We start from the raw sequence: 18,341 nt of genomic DNA on the forward strand, positions 1-18,341 counted from the left end.
CATTATCAATATATATCGTTGTTGTTCTCTGTAGTGTCTCTCAGTAGACATGCCTATACAATTATTTTCAGAAGTACAATGAAAACGTTTTGAAACAATGAAGGAGTCTGATCATTATTTTGACCTGGGAAACTTGTTTATCCCAAGTGCATAAAAAGTGTTGGGTTGTCTAGTGTTTTCTTTCTACCGACCCATTCAACTGTGTTTTACGACAAGGTGAAATAAGGTGCCTGATCAAGATACAATGTCCACAAGTGCCTTCATGTAGATACAAAATAATTGGGTTGGAGATTGTGCTGGCGAACGCTATGAAGTATGAGAAGACAGCTCAATATGCAGACTTCTTGGGTTAAACCCTGATTGACCAGGTAGAAAAGAGGTAAATCACACAAGATCATGACCGCAGGATTGTGTTTGCAATCATCCAAAATAGGTGGAAGTGCCTAAGTACTACAATGGCAAACTTGACTAAGATATTAAAGAAAAGCATCACACAGATTCTGCTATGTGCTCAAGATAACACTCAACCTGAAGAGTAAGATTCTTTTTGCTAAACCTGGATGTGAATCCAGAATCATACACACTCAAAAGCAGAGTGCATGTGGGGCGGGATTAAAGTTATTTTGGTAGTCAGCATTCAAGGAATATGAACACAAACTAGAGACTCGTAATAAGCTGATGAGTCCATGATCTCTGGGAGCAAGTGCTGTAATTATTAGGAATTGGACGAACCAAACCCACTTTCAAGAGTTTTCTGAAATCACCATGATATAGAGAGGCATGTACCAATGAGGGTCTAAATGGAGTCGTTACTTTACATAGAACTTTGAACATTAACGCTGAAATGGGGTAACTGGTTGTCATTACTGCAAAATAGGGCAACAGTGAATGTGTCAGTAACTTCAGCTAGCATGTGTGTTGTTTTAGGAGATGCACCTGCTCCAAACTCCAATGTTCTAATTCGTCTCATGTGTTTAACTTGTCCTGTCCTATGTGCTAGTCGTACCTACTCTATTGACTCACAGGTTCTATTATATTAGTCTCTAATGAATGTTGTTGATTGTTGGAATGGCAGATAGGGCTATGAAAATAGTGTGATGCTCCTGTTTCCCACAAGCGGTGTTGCCATCTGGGACAAACACGTTTGCTTTGTCCTTATCAGTATGGGCCTACAAGTAAAAGTATGCAGGGTTTCGGTGGCTAACAAGTCAGGAAACGTTTAACAATCGAAGCCAGGTGGAAATTCTGCAAATGTATTAAATATTAACATATTCAGGGACATTTTCTGTTTGATTAGTCTGTGTTAATGTCCATTGTCCAGATAATGTAATATGTCATTGAATATGCGCAGATTTGCAAGATATGTGTTGGTCGTTCTTTGTGTCCAATTTTCTGAGTAGGAAACCAGCGTCCCCCTTTCACAAGAAATGTTTCTCAAGAGAGCCGGTGTGTGTCAAAGTTATAAATAGACAGCGTGGCATTGATTAAAAAGCAGACACGTCAATTTTATGAGCAGCGTGAGCATAATAGCTCTTTAATTAAAGCAAGGTTAAACCTAAAATTAATTTGATCCTTTTTAATTGTCAGCATCAGAATCACTCCATCAGCGCTGGAAGGAGAGTGCTAGTCAGGCGGCAATAATAATCATTCCAGATGTGTGCAGTGTAAAATGCCCATAGAAGTTAGGTTAGGAAAATCCACAATATCATCTGCCACAGACATGTCCCTGCTTAATAATTAATTTAAAACCATTCAAAAGATTGGTTGTCTCTGTGTGTCACATCCTATTATAGTGGCATTGCGTGCTCCCCTTCATCGGCTCAGCGAATGGGAAACCAGTGGTATGTTAATGCAACTGTACTTTTGCCAGAACATCACTGAACATCAAGCACAATTATGTGTAATTTTGTTTTGGCCGTGCGAAATCTGGCTCGCAATAAACAGTCCTTAAGCACCATATCTATACCTCAATTAATTGTAATTGTAGGGTCTGTAATCATGACGCCATGCCCCCTTTTATGTAAAGTAAAACTAACAATTGACTCCATGCAAGAATCAATGACTATTAGCTGCACAACAGTACCTGGGCAACTATCAAAGGACTCGGTTGGCTAATGCCTCATAAAAGGTATCATTTTGTTTGGAGCAGAGGAAGCCTTGTAGGCTAATGTTAACATTGTGGCTTCCTGCTAATTGTTCTTGGTGAGGAAATATACGTGTTTCAATGTGAGAAAAGAAAACTATTGTATTTAACATTTAAGCACAAAGGAACTCATTCCCTGCCTGCATTTGTGTTTTTCTCCGAGGCAGATATTGACGAGTGCGCAGAAGGAATGATCGAGTGCCACAACCATTCGCGGTGTGTTAACCTCCCAGGATGGTATCACTGTGAGTGCAGAAGCGGTTTCCATGACAATGGGACTTACTCCCTTTCTGGGGAGTCCTGTATTGGTAAGCAGTTTCCAGCAAATAGCCTTTTTTTGAGTTCTGATGCATAGCGTGGCACAGACACACTCTATTTCGTAGCATGTGTCTCATTTCTTTACTGTATTTAATGTCAAATTAAGGAAAGGATTTGCCATCTGCTGTGCTCATCAGTCTTCCAGAGATTGCAATTTAAATTTCGGTATAAACCATTACACGTGCTGACTGATGAGACAGTAAGTGGATTTTCAAATGGCTAAAATGTGACTCATCATGCACCGCCATCAAAATGTGTCATTTGGGAAACAAGATGGAGTAGTCCACATTGCACGGCGGCTCATTTGTACAAACACCTTTAAATGATTCTTGCAAAAACACCATTTATCTACTGCAGATTTCGAAGAGCTGACTGGTTATCCCGAGGAATTCTAACCATTTTCACTGACAAGGGTGGTGCTCCGTGAAGTCATGAGTTAAGGCTGACCTCTTGAAACAATCGAGTAGGCTTCGTCTTGCTATCTATAAATAAGCACATTGACAACGTGCCCCCCGACCTCCCTCTTAAGTCGAAGAGGCCGACCTGTTGGCTGGTAGCCTAAAGCATGAGTGCAATGTGGAGACACGCTAACACACATACAGGGCTTTAAGTGGCCATTAAGTGGCCCAGGGGGGAGCCGCGCAGAGAGCCCAGGCAGTCTCTGTGCCCCTGACGCAGGGCTCTTCTGCGCTCCTACCACTAGCGTTGATTCTCAGTTCATGTGGTGAAAGCACTTCCTGCAGTGGTCAGCTCCACAAATTTAAAAACAAATGGGATGCATATGCAGCGAAATTATTCTAGCAACGTGTCCGCCCCTCGCACTGACCTATCTAAAAGCGCATCCGCTTTGCTACACCCGTTTCTCCTTTAGTTTCTTAATCTGCATCAGGGAAAACAATGCACACATTTGTATAGAGTGGTACACGCATTACTAATTGCGTGTGTGGTCCCTAGGTACAGTGTCAAACAGAAGAGACCATCTACTCGACATTGTATTTTTAACGGAGATGAGCATATGTTTGACTTGCTAGTATAAACACATACGTTGTACGAGCGCCCCTACATTTGACCTCATGAGTATTTGTTGAATTGTAGTGCATTATTTCCGTTTGATATATATTTCCAGCAATGCCAATTATGTTGTTTGGTCTCCGGTGTTTTAGACCTTATGCTGTGTGTTATCCCGGTTACCCCACATTTCACTGCATGGTAGGATGTAATTATTCATCACCATATTAAGGCTTTTTTGGATGAATATCACTTGAAATTGATGAATCACAGAGGGAGATGCTTCGACCTAGTTCTTTGCAGTCATACTTTGCTATGCCAAAATAACTGATCCAATCTCTCTCACTTTTTTTCTCTCTCTTTCTCTTTCTCTCTCTCTCTCTCTCTCTCTCTCTCTCTCTCTCTCACTCTTTCCCTTCCTCTCTCTTTCTCACACACACTCAGGGCTTTCAGTGGGCTGGGGCTAACTGGGAAGAGCCCCGGCAGTCTCAGAGAAATTTAATTGAGTCGGGGCCCCCTAAAGTCCCCAGCAGCCCTAGCCTATGGGGCCACCCACTTTTTTCTATATTCTGATTCTCTTACTCAGGTGCAAAAGCTCAGGCTTTAGAAAAAAAACACCTTTCCTTCCAGACCCCGAGCTTGTCTGGTTTTGTGGCTTTGGCCTATGAGCTATTTCCTTCTCTGTATTCTGGGACATTGCTGCTACTTACAATACAACAAGTTGCTCTTCCTTCCCTCTTACATACATGGCCTCTTGTGACCTCAAAGATCCTAGTCTAGTTTGCCTTTCTTTGTTCTGGATTCAAGAATCTTCCTGGGCCAATTGTCCTTCCTTCTTGTTTCCTCAGGTGTCTCAAGGTCTTCCAAGATCAATCACTAGTCCTCCTTCCTTACTTCCTGTTTTTGCTCCAGCCCTTCTGGAGACACCCAGAACTTCCTTGCTATTCTCTGGGTTCTAGTGTCTCTCCAGACTCACAATTATGTTGTTTTAATAATATTGTCCATCTGAGTGGGTGGTATGATGGTGAGATTGTACGTGGCATCTTATATCAACCTTGTTCCAACATAATTACTATAATAGCACAACAATACTGATAATCTGATTTTAGTTACTGTTTGCTGTAAAAAAACATTTGTAAACCATCACACCATGTTTAGATGTTTTTTGCATGAGCACAATACAGTACATAAACTATCATGATGCTCGAGATGATCTTTCAAGCATCTGTAGACCCGTGTCTGCTAGGTGCACTGTCGTCATGCTAGGTGCACTGGTACAGGGTGAGCAGTCCATCTGCCCACCATCTGCCATTTATGTATTTATTTTTTCCTCCTTCCATGTACTCCTTAATCCCCATGCCTCTTTCCCTCCCAATTCCCTCCCCTACTCTCTTCCCAACCCACTCCCGCCCACCAAGCCCATGATTGGTTGCTTCCTTGAGGAAGTGGAGCATACTCGAGCATTGAGCTCCAAGCACTCTTTCTAGCAGCTGCAGGCCCGTAAGACTGGGTCCTGATCTCTCTACATGTTCGGCACACTGATACTGCATGAGTAGTCTATCCGCCCAGCATCCTCCATGTATTTATTTAATTTTCCTGTTTCCCCACGTTCGCTCCCAACTTCCTCTTTCCCTCCCAACTTCCTCCCCAGCCCTTTTCCCACCCCACTCCCGGCCAACCGGCCTGCAATTGGTTACTTCCTTAAGGAAGCAGCCCTCTTCGCAGACAGTCCCAAGGCAGGCTTTCCCGGGAAGCCAGCTAAGGGCCACAAGGCATACGGAAGTTCCCTTGGGCAGCTCCCATCCCGTTTGCCGTGTTTACCTGTGGAGTCTCAGCCAAGTCCCAAACATTCTACAGCAACCTACAGGTAAGAGGCAACTACATTTGTTTCTTTACGAAAGTGAGGTGTTGAAGGTTTGGTGCATGTTTATAGTGCACCCACTGTATTGAAGATATGCATATAGCTAGATGATAGCCTCAATTCTAAACTTAGGCACACATCTCTAATCCATAGCCACTGATTGAATTCAGCGCATGTTTAGAGTATACCCACTATTCTCTCTGCTCTCTAAGGCTAGCCAATGTATTGTACTTAGAAGAACTTACGAGGGTAGCCAATGGGTTTCATTCAGATGAATTCATGAGGGTAGACAATGTAATTAACTCAGAATCATTTTAAAGGAAGCCAATGTATTACAACTACATACATTGTCCAGGTAGCCAATGTATTGCACTTAGAACAATTTATGAAGGTAGCCAAAGTATTGAATTTAGTAGAAATTATGAGAGTTGCCATTGTATTACATTTAGATGAATTACACAACTAGCCAATGTATTGCATTCTGAAATATTCTGAGGATAGCCAATGTACTAACCACCCCTACTTCTGCTCCCCTCCTTCATACCTCCCAAGTACAGCACATGCCCTATGGGCCAAATAAACTACACACAAAAATGCCAAAACACACATCCAACATAACAAACATCCTCATGCAACAAACAATCCCAGACACTGGGCTTTACCCCTCAGGATTCAACACATGAGTTCACACAATCAAAGCCCACTTAGAAAGCCAACACACCCAGACGCCAATTTCTCCTGGTTCTACAGGCATCAACAGAAGAGCACAAACTCCTCCTTAGCCTTCTTCCCTCACCCTCTTTCCTACATGTCTGAAGACCAAGCTAATGGTAATGGTGCATGGTATAAGCCAACTTAACATAGCCTAAAACATCTCCTCTGTTTACGTTTTATGTGTTAAGAAATGGTATCGAATTGTATAATGTGTTTATGTATTTGAAGTTTCCTTTTAATATAATATATATATATTTTTTTATTTCTGAAACCCAGTGTTTGTTGTAGCTCTACCAATAATCGGGTCCAAAGGCAGAACATGTTAATAGACAGTTACAGGCAAATAGTGTGAGCAGTGGAGTGTGGAGTAGGTAATTAATTGAGTACTACCGGATTAACGACTCTTAAAGTTAAATAATTCCAAATTGTTATTATGGCAGAATGTCAACTGGTGAGGGAGTGAAATCACTAGCATTTCTGATTTTTTGTAAAATAATACAATTATATGGGTACGTCTATTTCTGAAAGGGGTGTCTGCTAATCAGAACCCACTTTAAAAAAGTCCCATGCCAACAACATAGTGCATACATGTTCCCTTGCTGAACTAGTCTACTGATAAATGCAGCACCTGCTTTTCAGTGGCACAAGGCAGATTCAAAGGTGCATTCTTGCCAGCTGCTGTGGCCCTAAGTCACTGCAACTAGAGATGGCATTTTAACATCTGTACCTCTGATTCAAAATGTAATAATTGTTGCCTAATATATCTGGTGGCAGGTTTATCAATAATAACATGCTGAATCTGGTCACGGTATGGTGACTGATAGTAGGACACAATTATTAAACCTACACTAATCTGATATCATGCAAGTGTCAGGCCTGTTGTCCCAGACCTCCACTCAGGCATATGATCTCATACCACAAGATGTTCTGGAAACCCTACTTTCAAAGAGGGACTCATGTAACAAAGGCCTGCCTTTCACCAGAAGGCTTCACTCCCAAGAGCTTTTTAAGTGTAGTTATGGGAAGGGTGGAGTTAGGATAGCCAGAAATAATTAAGTGGATTTATGAAAGGGTTCCCCCATCTTGCTTTTCTGTGGGGCTGTCTGACCTTCCTGTCCCATCCATGTCCTGTGGAACAAGGCACTTAGGTATGATACAAGAAAGCAAGGGTGACTTGTAACAATGACGGGGATTAGACCATTTACAGCAGGCTTGCTTCTATCCAGTCCCTGTGAACTGTTGCCTTTGCAAGCAAGCAGACTTTCACTCCTTCATTCATTGTTTCCTGGACACCAAGTCGACTACATTCATTGAACCATATTGGATGTGTTGACCATTTCAATGTCCTCTGCCATAGCAATTTAGTCAGGTGCTATCCAGGTCAGATGAAAGCTCTGCACTCTAACCGTCCCCAGGCAACATTTGGGTGTACTGCTGTAGACCAAGAACTGCCACTCAGTCAGCTGAACTATTCACCTGCTTATCTGAACAAGCTCAACACCACATTGCAGAGCGGTGCTCATCGCTGCCTCAGTTTGAACACCAGTTCACTGCTGCAGAAGCCTTCAACATCCTGCATATTCAAGCAACAAATCAGACCAGCAGGACCTCACCTCAAATTGACTCAAAGCGTGTGTCAAAACGATGGAAGCCATTATGTTACACATTGACTCAATACAGCGGTATCCTTTTCTCCAACTTACTCGACTGCAGACTTGAGTCTGTTGGCCCCTTTGTACTGCATCGCTTTCAATGCCACATTGAACCGCACAGAGCTGTCTCAAAACTTAACCCAAGCTCACTGCCTGGATTAACCTGATTTGATGCATCTTGAACCCGGCCTGATTCTAAAAAAGAGGAGGAGGACGTACTATGCTTTTTTTGTGAAAAAAAAACAAAGACATGTCCCTTCTAATGTTCTGTCACAAAGCCTGGTAACATAAATCATGATAAATCATCTGGTGTGGATCCACTGGGATGATGCGTATCGGAAATCACACGAGCATCACATAATGAAATTGCACGGTGCTCATTCATTATTTGCACAGAAATCAGCACCACGTCCACCATCTGCATCCATCAGTGTGACATCACTGACACTGAATGAAGTCTCAACATCTCCACTAGTGTCAACTGCACGTGCTGACATTTCACTGGCTCCCAAACTCACAGTGATGAGAGTCGTGTGTGAACGATGCCACAAATTGGTAGCCTCAGGAGGTGCCACAGTTAAGGATTGAGAGAGGTTAATATCTGAACACCAGATAAACTGCCGTCCTTATTTTTATTTTAAGTGGCAATTTGTTTCACTCTTTTTTTATAAAGAAAATAATAAAAACAAAGAAAATACCATGATCCTTTTTATTTGAATTCCCTTTGTTATATGTTTCACCCTTATGTGTTTTCCTCCCCTGTTGCACCCACCTCTTTCCTTCCACCAAAGCGGCCTTTTCAAGGGCCACCCTTAAAGTTACAGAAATAGATAAAATTGAACAAATACTGAAAACTATATTACAATATCTACTGTAATATATTTTATGCAGTTTGAGTGTCTAAAATCCCCCAAAATGTTTGTTTGTAACCACGGTTACAATGTTAACAGGGGTGGGCATCATGGATAGAACCACTCCAGTCATTGCACATAATAGTCGTGCAAGCATAAACCTGTGACTCATTGGCTGATACTGCGGCTAGAATTACATTAATGTTTTTTTCTTCATAATGGCACTAAGTGAATACTGAATGTATTCCTAGTGCACATTATTCATGCTACAGAGAAAAACACTTCTCGTTGGAGAGAAAAAAAAACTCTATTCACGTCTTAAAATATTTAACCATATATATTACACAGCCACAGTAGTGGCTGTGTAGTTATGGTTAAATTGCTAATCCCATAGGAAGAGCACTTTTTGTGCGGCTACTAACTTCGCTCTCCCTGGACGAATCCTCACCAAAGAAAGTATATGGCCCACTCTGAATCTGTTTGCAAAGTTTGGTGAGGTTTGGTCCAGGGGGGTGCAAAGTTATAGGGGGGTCCCAAAATGTGTTTCTTTCCCATAGACTGAATGGGGAAACATTTTTGCTCACGCCTACAGCCCAAACCGCTGGACGGATTTTCACCAAATTTGCGGCAGGAGCAGCGACTTGGTCCCGAAAGCGTGCTTTTGTAAATTTTGTGAAAATCCGTCCAGTAGTTTTTTTCAAACGACCAAAAAGTAGGTCACAAAAAATGAGTGATATCTATGTCTGCTTCGCGGACACAATTCCCTGTTTGCGCCACGGACTGGAGACACATTGAATAATCGGCTTGCATCATATCCACGGACATATAACATGTTCGCTGATTAGCTGAAATGAAGCGTGAGGTGTGTCGCATTGTTTTGATGCGCCCGCCATCTTGGATCCGCGGACAGCGCGGCGACGATTGGGGAAGAAATACAAATTTGGCAAGTCTGTAGGTGTGTAAGAGTGCTTGGGGAGGGTGGGGGAGTAAGTGATGGGTCAAATGCTGTATTTGTTTAAGTGGCAGGCACCTCTGATGTGTTTGTCATGTCCGCGCTCACCACGGCTGTCCGCGGACATAAAAAATGCAATGCAGTAGCCCAAATAGCCAGTTAAAATATTTGATTCTATGGGTGTGATCTATGGGTGTGATATGCTGTGGTGGTTGTGGCCAGGGCCTAGAGCCTAGTGCATGCACCCAAGATTCTAGGCCCTGGCCACAACCACTGCAGCATATCACACCTATAGATCACACCCATAGAATCAAAGAATCTATAACATATTTGCAAATCTACAGTTTGTGTACTGTTTGAGTTGTATAGTTTGTATGTGAAGTTTTGGCTACGTCATGTCATTAAGATTGTAGAGTTTGGTAACAAGCACAGCAGTATAAAATATCCATGGAAGTAAACATTTTGTATTGTGGTGTATGGTTAGATGTTTGCTTCAATGGTTGTGTTATGGAGCAGTATTTATGAGTTGTATTATAATATACTTACTGTTTGATTTTTGTGATTGGATATATTTTTCTCATGACTTGGGTAACTGGAGCAGATATTATTTTTCAATTTCTGTGATAAAAGAAAAGATCATGTTAGTGTAGGTAGTTTATAAATACTTATTACATTGCATAATAGACATCTCTGCTTTATGTCGACCCTCATATTTAGTAGTTTACAAACCAGTGTACTGTGCAATTTGCTCAGTTTCTGTGTTTGTTGCTTAAATCATTGGGTCTGTGGGAAAAAAATCCATGTTGGATTAAAACAAACTTTTTTTGTTATGGTACAGAACATTTCTTATTTTGTTTTCTGTGTTTACTTGTTGGTTCTGGCTAATGTTCTATCTGTTGGCTTGTTGCAGATTGTTAGATACCTGTTGTCGAATTGTAACTGGTTCTAGTTTTTTATATATATTCTCAAATTGCTAATCTATCTGTTGGGTTGTTGTAGATTCTTGGGGCAGTTAGATACATTTTGGCGTATTCTAACTGTTTATTTCTTGTTATATTTTAGTGGTATTAATTTATTTGTTTGGTTGTTGCAAAATCTTGGGGCAGTTAGATACCTGTTGGCGTATTGTAACTGTTTATAGTTTTCTAATTTAAGTTTTTTTTAATGTTTATGCACAGATTAGTTATTAGTGGTATTTATTTATTTGTTTGGTTGTTGCAAAATCTTGGGGCAGTTATATACCTGTTGGCGTATTCTAACTGTTTATAGTTTTCCAATTGAAGTTTTGTTAATGTTTATGTACAGATTAGTTATTACATTTTCGTTTTGAGAAGATTAAATAAGCATTGATAAGATTTGCTGGTAATCTCTGCTTTAGAGTAATGGTACTATTGTTACATTCGAATCATCCACACTTCTCTTTTATGTATGCAGTGTAGTGACCTGCATTGGTTGTGGCTCCTGCGTGGTAGATTATACCAATTGTTGTGAAGGTTTTCTTACCAAGTGATACTTCACCATGTGTGAATCTGGTCAGCTTGCAGTTGTTTTTGGTACCATCTGCATTGTAACGTAGAAGCATTAATATCACATATTTACTATGTTTTTGTATTTGTAAATTGGAGCAATTATCTGAATTGCAGGTAGTACATAATCTGCCATGGTTTGCATTTTGTACAAGTTGCTGAAAGGGAATGGTTTCACAGTTAGGTATAGATACATACACAAAGCGTTCATTAGGGATTTGTTCCTGTGCCATATTGTTGCACAGAGTGCATGTATGTTTCCACATGTATGAAATCTGGAAGATTTCATTTATAGGTATGTTTTTGTTTTCCAGTACTTGTAGTAAGTACATTAGAAATTCTTGTGGATCTTCTTTCGAGTTTATACTGAATGTCACCATTCCAGCTCAGTAGTCCAATTCGTGTCTTATTCCATGAACACTGTATGTGTTGTCAGGATTGTTGCTTGCATTTCTATGATTCCATGAACACTGAATGTGTTGTCAGGATTGTTGCTTGCATTTCTATGAAGGACTAACATTTGCAAACACAATTGTTCTGTATTGTGTAAGTAAATGTTGTCAACAATTGGTGGCAATTGAAATAGAATATTTATTGCTACATTTGTGTAGCAATTTACACCAGTTATATTTGAAAATTTGAATGGATCAGATAGTTCTGCGTGCAAGTCATTTCTTCGGAGTATTTGTTGCTTCTTTGAAGAAGTACCTGAGTTAGTTTGAGCAGTAGATTCTTCTTTGGTTGTAGTAATTGATAAAGTATTAACTTCTTTTACTCTATTTGGAGGATTTGCAGTGAAATCCTGTTGCATTTCTGTTTGAAGTAGTTTTCTTTTACAACGTTTTGCTTTTTGTGGAACAGGATAGGTTTTTAGATGGGTGGTGTATAGTGAACATAGTCCATTGTATTCTAAAATGCAAGGAATATCAGCGTTTACGTACCTTGCATCAAAGTTGATTAGAAATAGACTGTGAAGTGTATGTAAGCATGATGGTGCTATGTAGCGCATGCCTTCTTTAAAGATTGTGTTCCCAATATCTATCAGTGCTTTATCTAGGAGAAGACCTTGTGATTTGTGAATGGTGACTGCGTATGCTAGAGTTAGAGAAAATTGTTCTCTGCGTACATACATGTCTTTGAAAAGAAGGAATCAATCTGTTGAACGTCCTATCCTTTTTAATTCTGATAGTTTGTCAGAGAGAATATTGACAAACTGAATGTTGTTGTCACATGGGTATGTTTGAAAGCCAACAACTGTACCAAGTGTTCCATTAACTAGTCCTTGTTCCTCATCAAGGTTATGTTTAAGCATTACTCTACAGTGTAAAGATAATTTTAATATTTTCTCCAAACCAGCTGTGTTGGAGACAGAGTTTTCTAAGATATTTAGTCTTGTTGTGGCTTGTTGACACATGGGTAGTGTCATACCATGTACGTCCAGTTTAATCATTGGTTACATTTCTTTTTTCAACATTGTTGCATTGAATTTGGAACAGTTGGCATCAAGGACATACAATTGAAATTTTTGTGTGCTAATTGTTCCATGACATCAGTAGCACATGAGTTATGGCCATAAAGTGCATGGATGTGCCGGGTTTTTAATATTGCTTGGGCTTCTTGAGATAGTACACCAACTCTAATACTTTTAAAAATGTTGGCGTAGATGAGGTCGGCAGACTGGCGCATGTTTTCTGTTAATTCTCTGTATCAGAAATGTTGCCAAAGGTTAACCTTTCCCATACTGCCAACCGTTTTACAGCAGAGTTTCTGTCCTAAGGTTTTAAAAATAGGTTCACCTTTCACTGGTGCCAATTGAAGAAGATCTCTGAAAACAATAATGTGTTTTCCTCCAAAAAGCTCTTCATAGTTTGTTTTGAGTACTTATTGTAATCTGAGGTAAATCAAAGCCAACATTAGGTTGGAGACCATGCTCACTTCATCTATTAGTAGCATTTTGATTTGTTTTAACACTCTGCGTAGTTCCGTTGCAGCTTCTGTAGAAAGTTTGTAATATTCTAATTTGTTTTGGTGTTCTACTGGAAGGAGTAGTAATCGGTGTAAAGTGACACCACCTATGTTGTAGGTAGCTAAACCTGTGGGGGCAGTTACAACAGCTGACAATTTGTTGTTTGTCAATTGTTGAAGGAACCTGCTGATGATTTTGATTAAGAATGTTTTGCCTGAACCAGCTTGACCAAAGATGAATAGTAGTATAGGTCTGTAATTTTGGCAGGCACATTCTTTATTTTCATGTTGTACACCATGTGCAATTTCTTTTGTTACTTCTTGAAAAATGCTGCGCTGCTCATTGTTCAGTTTTGATTGCAGTACATTTAAGTCTTCTGTATCTTCTTCATAGTGAGACAAGTCTGTCATAGCTAATTCTGCCTCATTTGCTATTAGTGGCCGTCCCAGTGTTCCTTGGTTCTTCTACGTGTTGCTGTTCATTGTGCAACATTGTTTTGTACTGTGTAAAGTTTACATCAGTTATAGTGCTTTCATTTGCTTTGAAAGTGTCTTCATAGGAGTCATAGATATCTAGTAACTCTTCTTCTTTTCTCCATGGTTTAAAAAGTTGTAGCAGGGACATGTAATATAGTTCTTTTTGTTGAGGAGTTTTAATGGCAATTTGATATGATTAATTAAGCTTTGTTTGGTAAGTTTCATTAAGCTGCCTTCACAATTTGTCACTCTCTCTACCTTTATTTTCATCGGGTTTTATATTATTTTTGTATGCAAAGTTTTGGGCTATGTGGTATAGACACATTGTTTCCAAAGTGGTACTCCTGTTAGGGTAGTATATGTCTATTGAATTATTTTCAAAATGTCTTGGCTGTTAGGATCATTTTTGGCTATTGTTTCTATGTCGTTGTATGATTTGAGAACTCTTTTTCTAGATTTAGCAGGACCAAGACTTAGCCATACTATATTTTTAGATTTTCCATACAAATCAGTACCGGTTAAATGATCTGCAGCTTCATAGCAGCCACATTCTCCATCAGAGAGCATTTTTATGCCTAAGATGTACAATTTCTGAGACAATGTTTTGTACGATGATCGGTCATGCCAGAGGTCTTGAAGCTCTGTTTTTTCTGTTTGGTTTGCTTTGGCTGTAACATATCGTGCAACTGCAGTGGAATTGTCTGCAATCTACTGAACATCTATGTTTTAATTCATAAGAGGGTAATGATTGCATTGTAATCATTGATATATTTTGCTTCTGCTGTTGTTTTTATGTAATATGTGTTCTTAGGTGATTTACCTTTAACACTATGTCTAACTGAAGAAATTAAGTTGTTCACTTCACCTGTTTCTGTAACTGGTCTAGGGAAACCAAAGCAGCATTTGGTGTAGTATTTCCCTTTGTTTTTGTATTTGCAACGACAATATTTCCCACATTTGTGTCTTTGAAATTGTACAATTTGTGCATGAAGATCACTATTTGTTGCTTTTGATGGAATTTCACAAGTGACATATTTTTTGATAAACTGTAAAACAGCGGCATTACTGTCTTGACCAAATTAAGGAGAATCTTTAATCCATAAAAGCATGTGGATATATGGTGGTCCTCTTGCTTTGTATTCTTTTCTCCAAAAGAAGTGTTGCATTTCTCCGAGGGGAGGAACAGTTTTATTACAAATAAAGTGTAGCATAGCAGTGAAGCGATGATGGAAATATCTTGAAGCTTGAACAGGATCTAGAGAGCAAAGTTCTCCAGGTGTTAGTATATCTATGTTTATTTTGTTTTTTGTTTGATTTGCGTAGGAAATCATGTAAATCTTCCCATGCATATTCTGCACAACTTAATGTAACAAACCAAGTGGGCGAGCCAAGGTTTCTTATCATACAACGTACATCTCCGTGACGTCAGAACCAGTACTCTTTAGTACCACGCATGTTTGCTAACAGATTTGTAATGCTTGATTGTAAAACCTCATCTTTTTCTTGCACTTTTTGTAGTAATTGCATAGCTGATATATTTTGAAAGTGGGTACCTGATTTCAATGTGTGTGCAACTCCGTAGCATAGAGTTGCTAGTTCACTTTCAAAGGGTAGATGGAATATGTATTCCACATTTTGTCTAAATCTGGGATCTTCAGAATACATTTGTATCGAGCAGTATTCTGATGCTGTTACCTGAATGGGTCTATCATTGTATCTTTCTCATTTCCCATTTGGAAAGAGTAGAGGAAAAGCACGTGCTTCTATAATTTTTTCCATATGCTGATTGGTGATCCTTTGGTGTGTCGCATTTGATACGTTTCTAGTGCATAATCTATGGTGTCTTTAGAGTGTAATGGATGAATTGTATAATGGTCTAAAATATTGGATACTGTAGCAGGATCTAGAAGTTCAAATTGACCAGTTTCTGGTGCCTCTTGAAATATTTCAGTGGTTTCCCTCAAGTTTTCTTCAATATTCATTTCTTTGTAGTATTCATTATTGCCTTTTAGATATTGCAAGGCTTGTCTAACTTTATGTAAGTCTACGAGTTGTTGCCAATTTTTTTTGTCTTTTGTAGGTACACCATTTACTAAGACAATTAAGGATTGCTCTATTGGACGTTGCACTCCCAGAGTGTGCATATTTTCTTTCAGATCTAATGGTAAATAAACTACTTTGCCACAATTGCCTTTCACTAATTGGGGGGTCATTTTGCTGTTTTTTGTTGAAGGTGTATTATTGCTTGAAATGGGTGCACTGTTTGAATTATGATGCTCTCATATAAATTGAGTTGTTGCAGGGGTTTTGGTAGTGGAAATAATTCCAAGTTATTTGTGATAGCGCGTGAAGGAGTTTGGTTGTAGTCAAGTTTTGAAGTGCACTAAGTGCAAAGTATTAAGGGGTCAGTTATTTCGTATTTGTTTTTTGCTATAAGGTTGAGAGCTAATTCAAACCATTTGGAATCTTCATTGTCTTCTATTTTGTATGTTTTGTTATGCTACAGTTTTTGTGTTACTTTTATAAAAAGTTCTGCTGCAACACACACATGGTTTGGTACATCAGCGGATGTACTTTTTACATTTTAGTATTTCTTTTTCATATGTGTGTAGAAGAAGGTTGCCATCTGCACAATTGTTGCTAGTCTGTTGTAAAGCTATTGCATTTTATAAGTGGCTTTTCTCTGGATATACTCTATTTCTTCGAGTAGGTCTTTTGCTGTACCATGTCGAAGATTGTTATTTAAATTGGCTAGTGGTAAAGCAGGGCTTTTAGCATAGAACTGTTATAGACTAGATTTCTTATAGTTGAATGATATGTTGATATCATTTTGATATGATGGAAGGTGCTTGTATTTGCGCACTGGATAGGTATTTTGAAGTACTTTCATTTTGATTTTGTCTTTGCCTTTCACATACTGATTGAGGAACTGGCGTAAAGATTTGAAAGATTTTTTGGCAATGTTACACATTGACGTGCACAGCCATTTGCATACTGGATGTTCTGGTCAGTCGAATGGAGAGGTGATATTGAGTTTTCTGGGGATATTTTTGTAAGCAGTATTGCTTTTTGCATTATGGTATTATTAAGTTTTAAATACCCTCGTCCACTGCTATGTATGGCAATTGTGTTTGTTTGCTTTTGTTTGTATGCTTCTTCATTGAAATATGGTTCTGTGCTCGTGGTGTGACTCCATTCACCTCCAGAGGTATTTAAGAAGTTATTTTTGTTGACATTCCGTTTATTGGGAAGTCTTTTTTGTAATTTAGTAGTTAGTTTTGTTAGTGGTTTCATTCTGTTTAACACTAAAATAGATAACTTCCTTTTGAGAAGGATTGCACTGTCTATGAGAGCTTCTAAGATTTCTATAGTAGGTTTTAAGAGTTGTGCATGATTTCTCTCCTGTTTTTATAAGATTCAGAAGGACTTTGTGGTGGATTTTTTTTCTAAAATACTTTTTCTGGTATGTTTACTTGCCACTACATCAAGATTTATAGCACCAGTGTTAGCAGTAGTGGTAGCTGAATTCTTGTTAATCACTTTCTGTTTCATTTTATATTTTGAAACAGGAGGGAACGTTTTTTGTACTGGAATCTTGTTTTGTTTCGCTTAATGACTCTATTGGATCTTTTGTTTGACTTGTTTGTACACATTCTCCTAGAGATGGATTCTTATTGTGGACACTGTCATTTTCATTTGCTCTCCTTCTTCATTGCTTTCTACAGATTTGTTTTTTGGTAGGCATTCTTTGGGGTCTGTTGAAAAAAAAAAGAAGGTATGGGTTGGGCTGTTCTGCAATGTATGTGTGCTGTGTGCATGAGTGCCTGAGTATGATGTTAAGGATATGTGGTGATGTGTCATTGTGCATTGGAGAGTTACAACTAGTTGGGAAGGCTATTCTTGAATTTGTGTGTTAGTATCCTGGGGTTCAGATTACAGTAGAAAGTAAGCTAGTGGTGAGGAGAAACACTAATAGTAAATCTAATGGTATAGAATTAAAACAGTTATTTGTTCTGCAATACTAACGTTCTAGGGGCTGAGTTATGTCATTTGTGCGCCATAAACGAGGATTTGTGTGCCATTGTGCCTGCAAATCACTGTTTAACAAATGGGGATTGGTGGGCAGAATGGTACACAAATCTCAGTTTTTTGGCGCACAAATTCCATGAATAAACCCCACAGAGTGTTTCAGTAACAGTAAGAATATTATGGTAGTATTGTACTTACTCTTTTTTTGTGGAATGAGCAGGTTTCTTCGGAGATGTTGTTTGTAGTTCAGATGCTGCTGCTTTTCAGGAGAGTGGTCTTCACTGCAATTGTAAAAGAAAGAAGTTAGTAATTTTGTGTGTTTATAGCACTGATGTTAATTTAGATATTGAATTTGATGTTTTTGTAGTAGTATTCTTGTTTGATATCTGAACATAGTGTATGCATGCAGTTCATTTCACTATGTGCAGCCTTTATATTTTACTTACAATATTTTAGTTTAACATGCTTTGCAAATGAGTAGAATACTAAGTATATGAAACTCACTTGGTTTCTTAGGGCTGTGTTATTGCATCTTAGGAGATAGAATAAATAATGATGTACTTGTTTTGCAATTTTTGTAAGGTAAATGGCAGAAACTGTATAGAAAAGCATAGAATGTATGTGTTTGTGAAGGTGTGGGTAATAAAGCAGAAGGATGTGATGTACAGGCAGTAGTGTTGTGAGCTTTTCAATGATGTCTTTCTGTGTGAGTGTATAAAGATGCATGAACTTATCCTGGCTCTGTGTAATTTTATAATACACTACTAAGTGTTTTTATACAATTATACTGTTATTTCTCCCATATTTTAATATTATAATTTTTTAGATAGTTGTGTGTGTAAAAA

The 18,341-nt window shown here is 38.9% G+C and overlaps 1 protein-coding gene across 1 annotated transcript in view; it reads left to right on the top strand.

Annotated features, from left to right (window-relative positions):
* The window catches only part of NELL1 (neural EGFL like 1), a 6,602,686-nt gene that overhangs the window by 5,698,090 nt on the left and 886,255 nt on the right, over nt 1-18,341 (top strand). The window contains exon 16 of the mRNA XM_069623485.1: nt 2,311-2,451. Within this exon, the coding sequence (XP_069479586.1) occupies nt 2,311-2,451 (141 nt within the window). The remainder of the gene's footprint in view (nt 1-2,310; nt 2,452-18,341) is intronic.

This window comes from Ambystoma mexicanum, chromosome 11, assembly GCF_040938575.1.
Source record: "Ambystoma mexicanum isolate Mex_15411 chromosome 11, UKY_AmexF1_1, whole genome shotgun sequence".
Classification (NCBI taxonomy): domain Eukaryota; kingdom Metazoa; phylum Chordata; class Amphibia; order Caudata; family Ambystomatidae; genus Ambystoma; species Ambystoma mexicanum.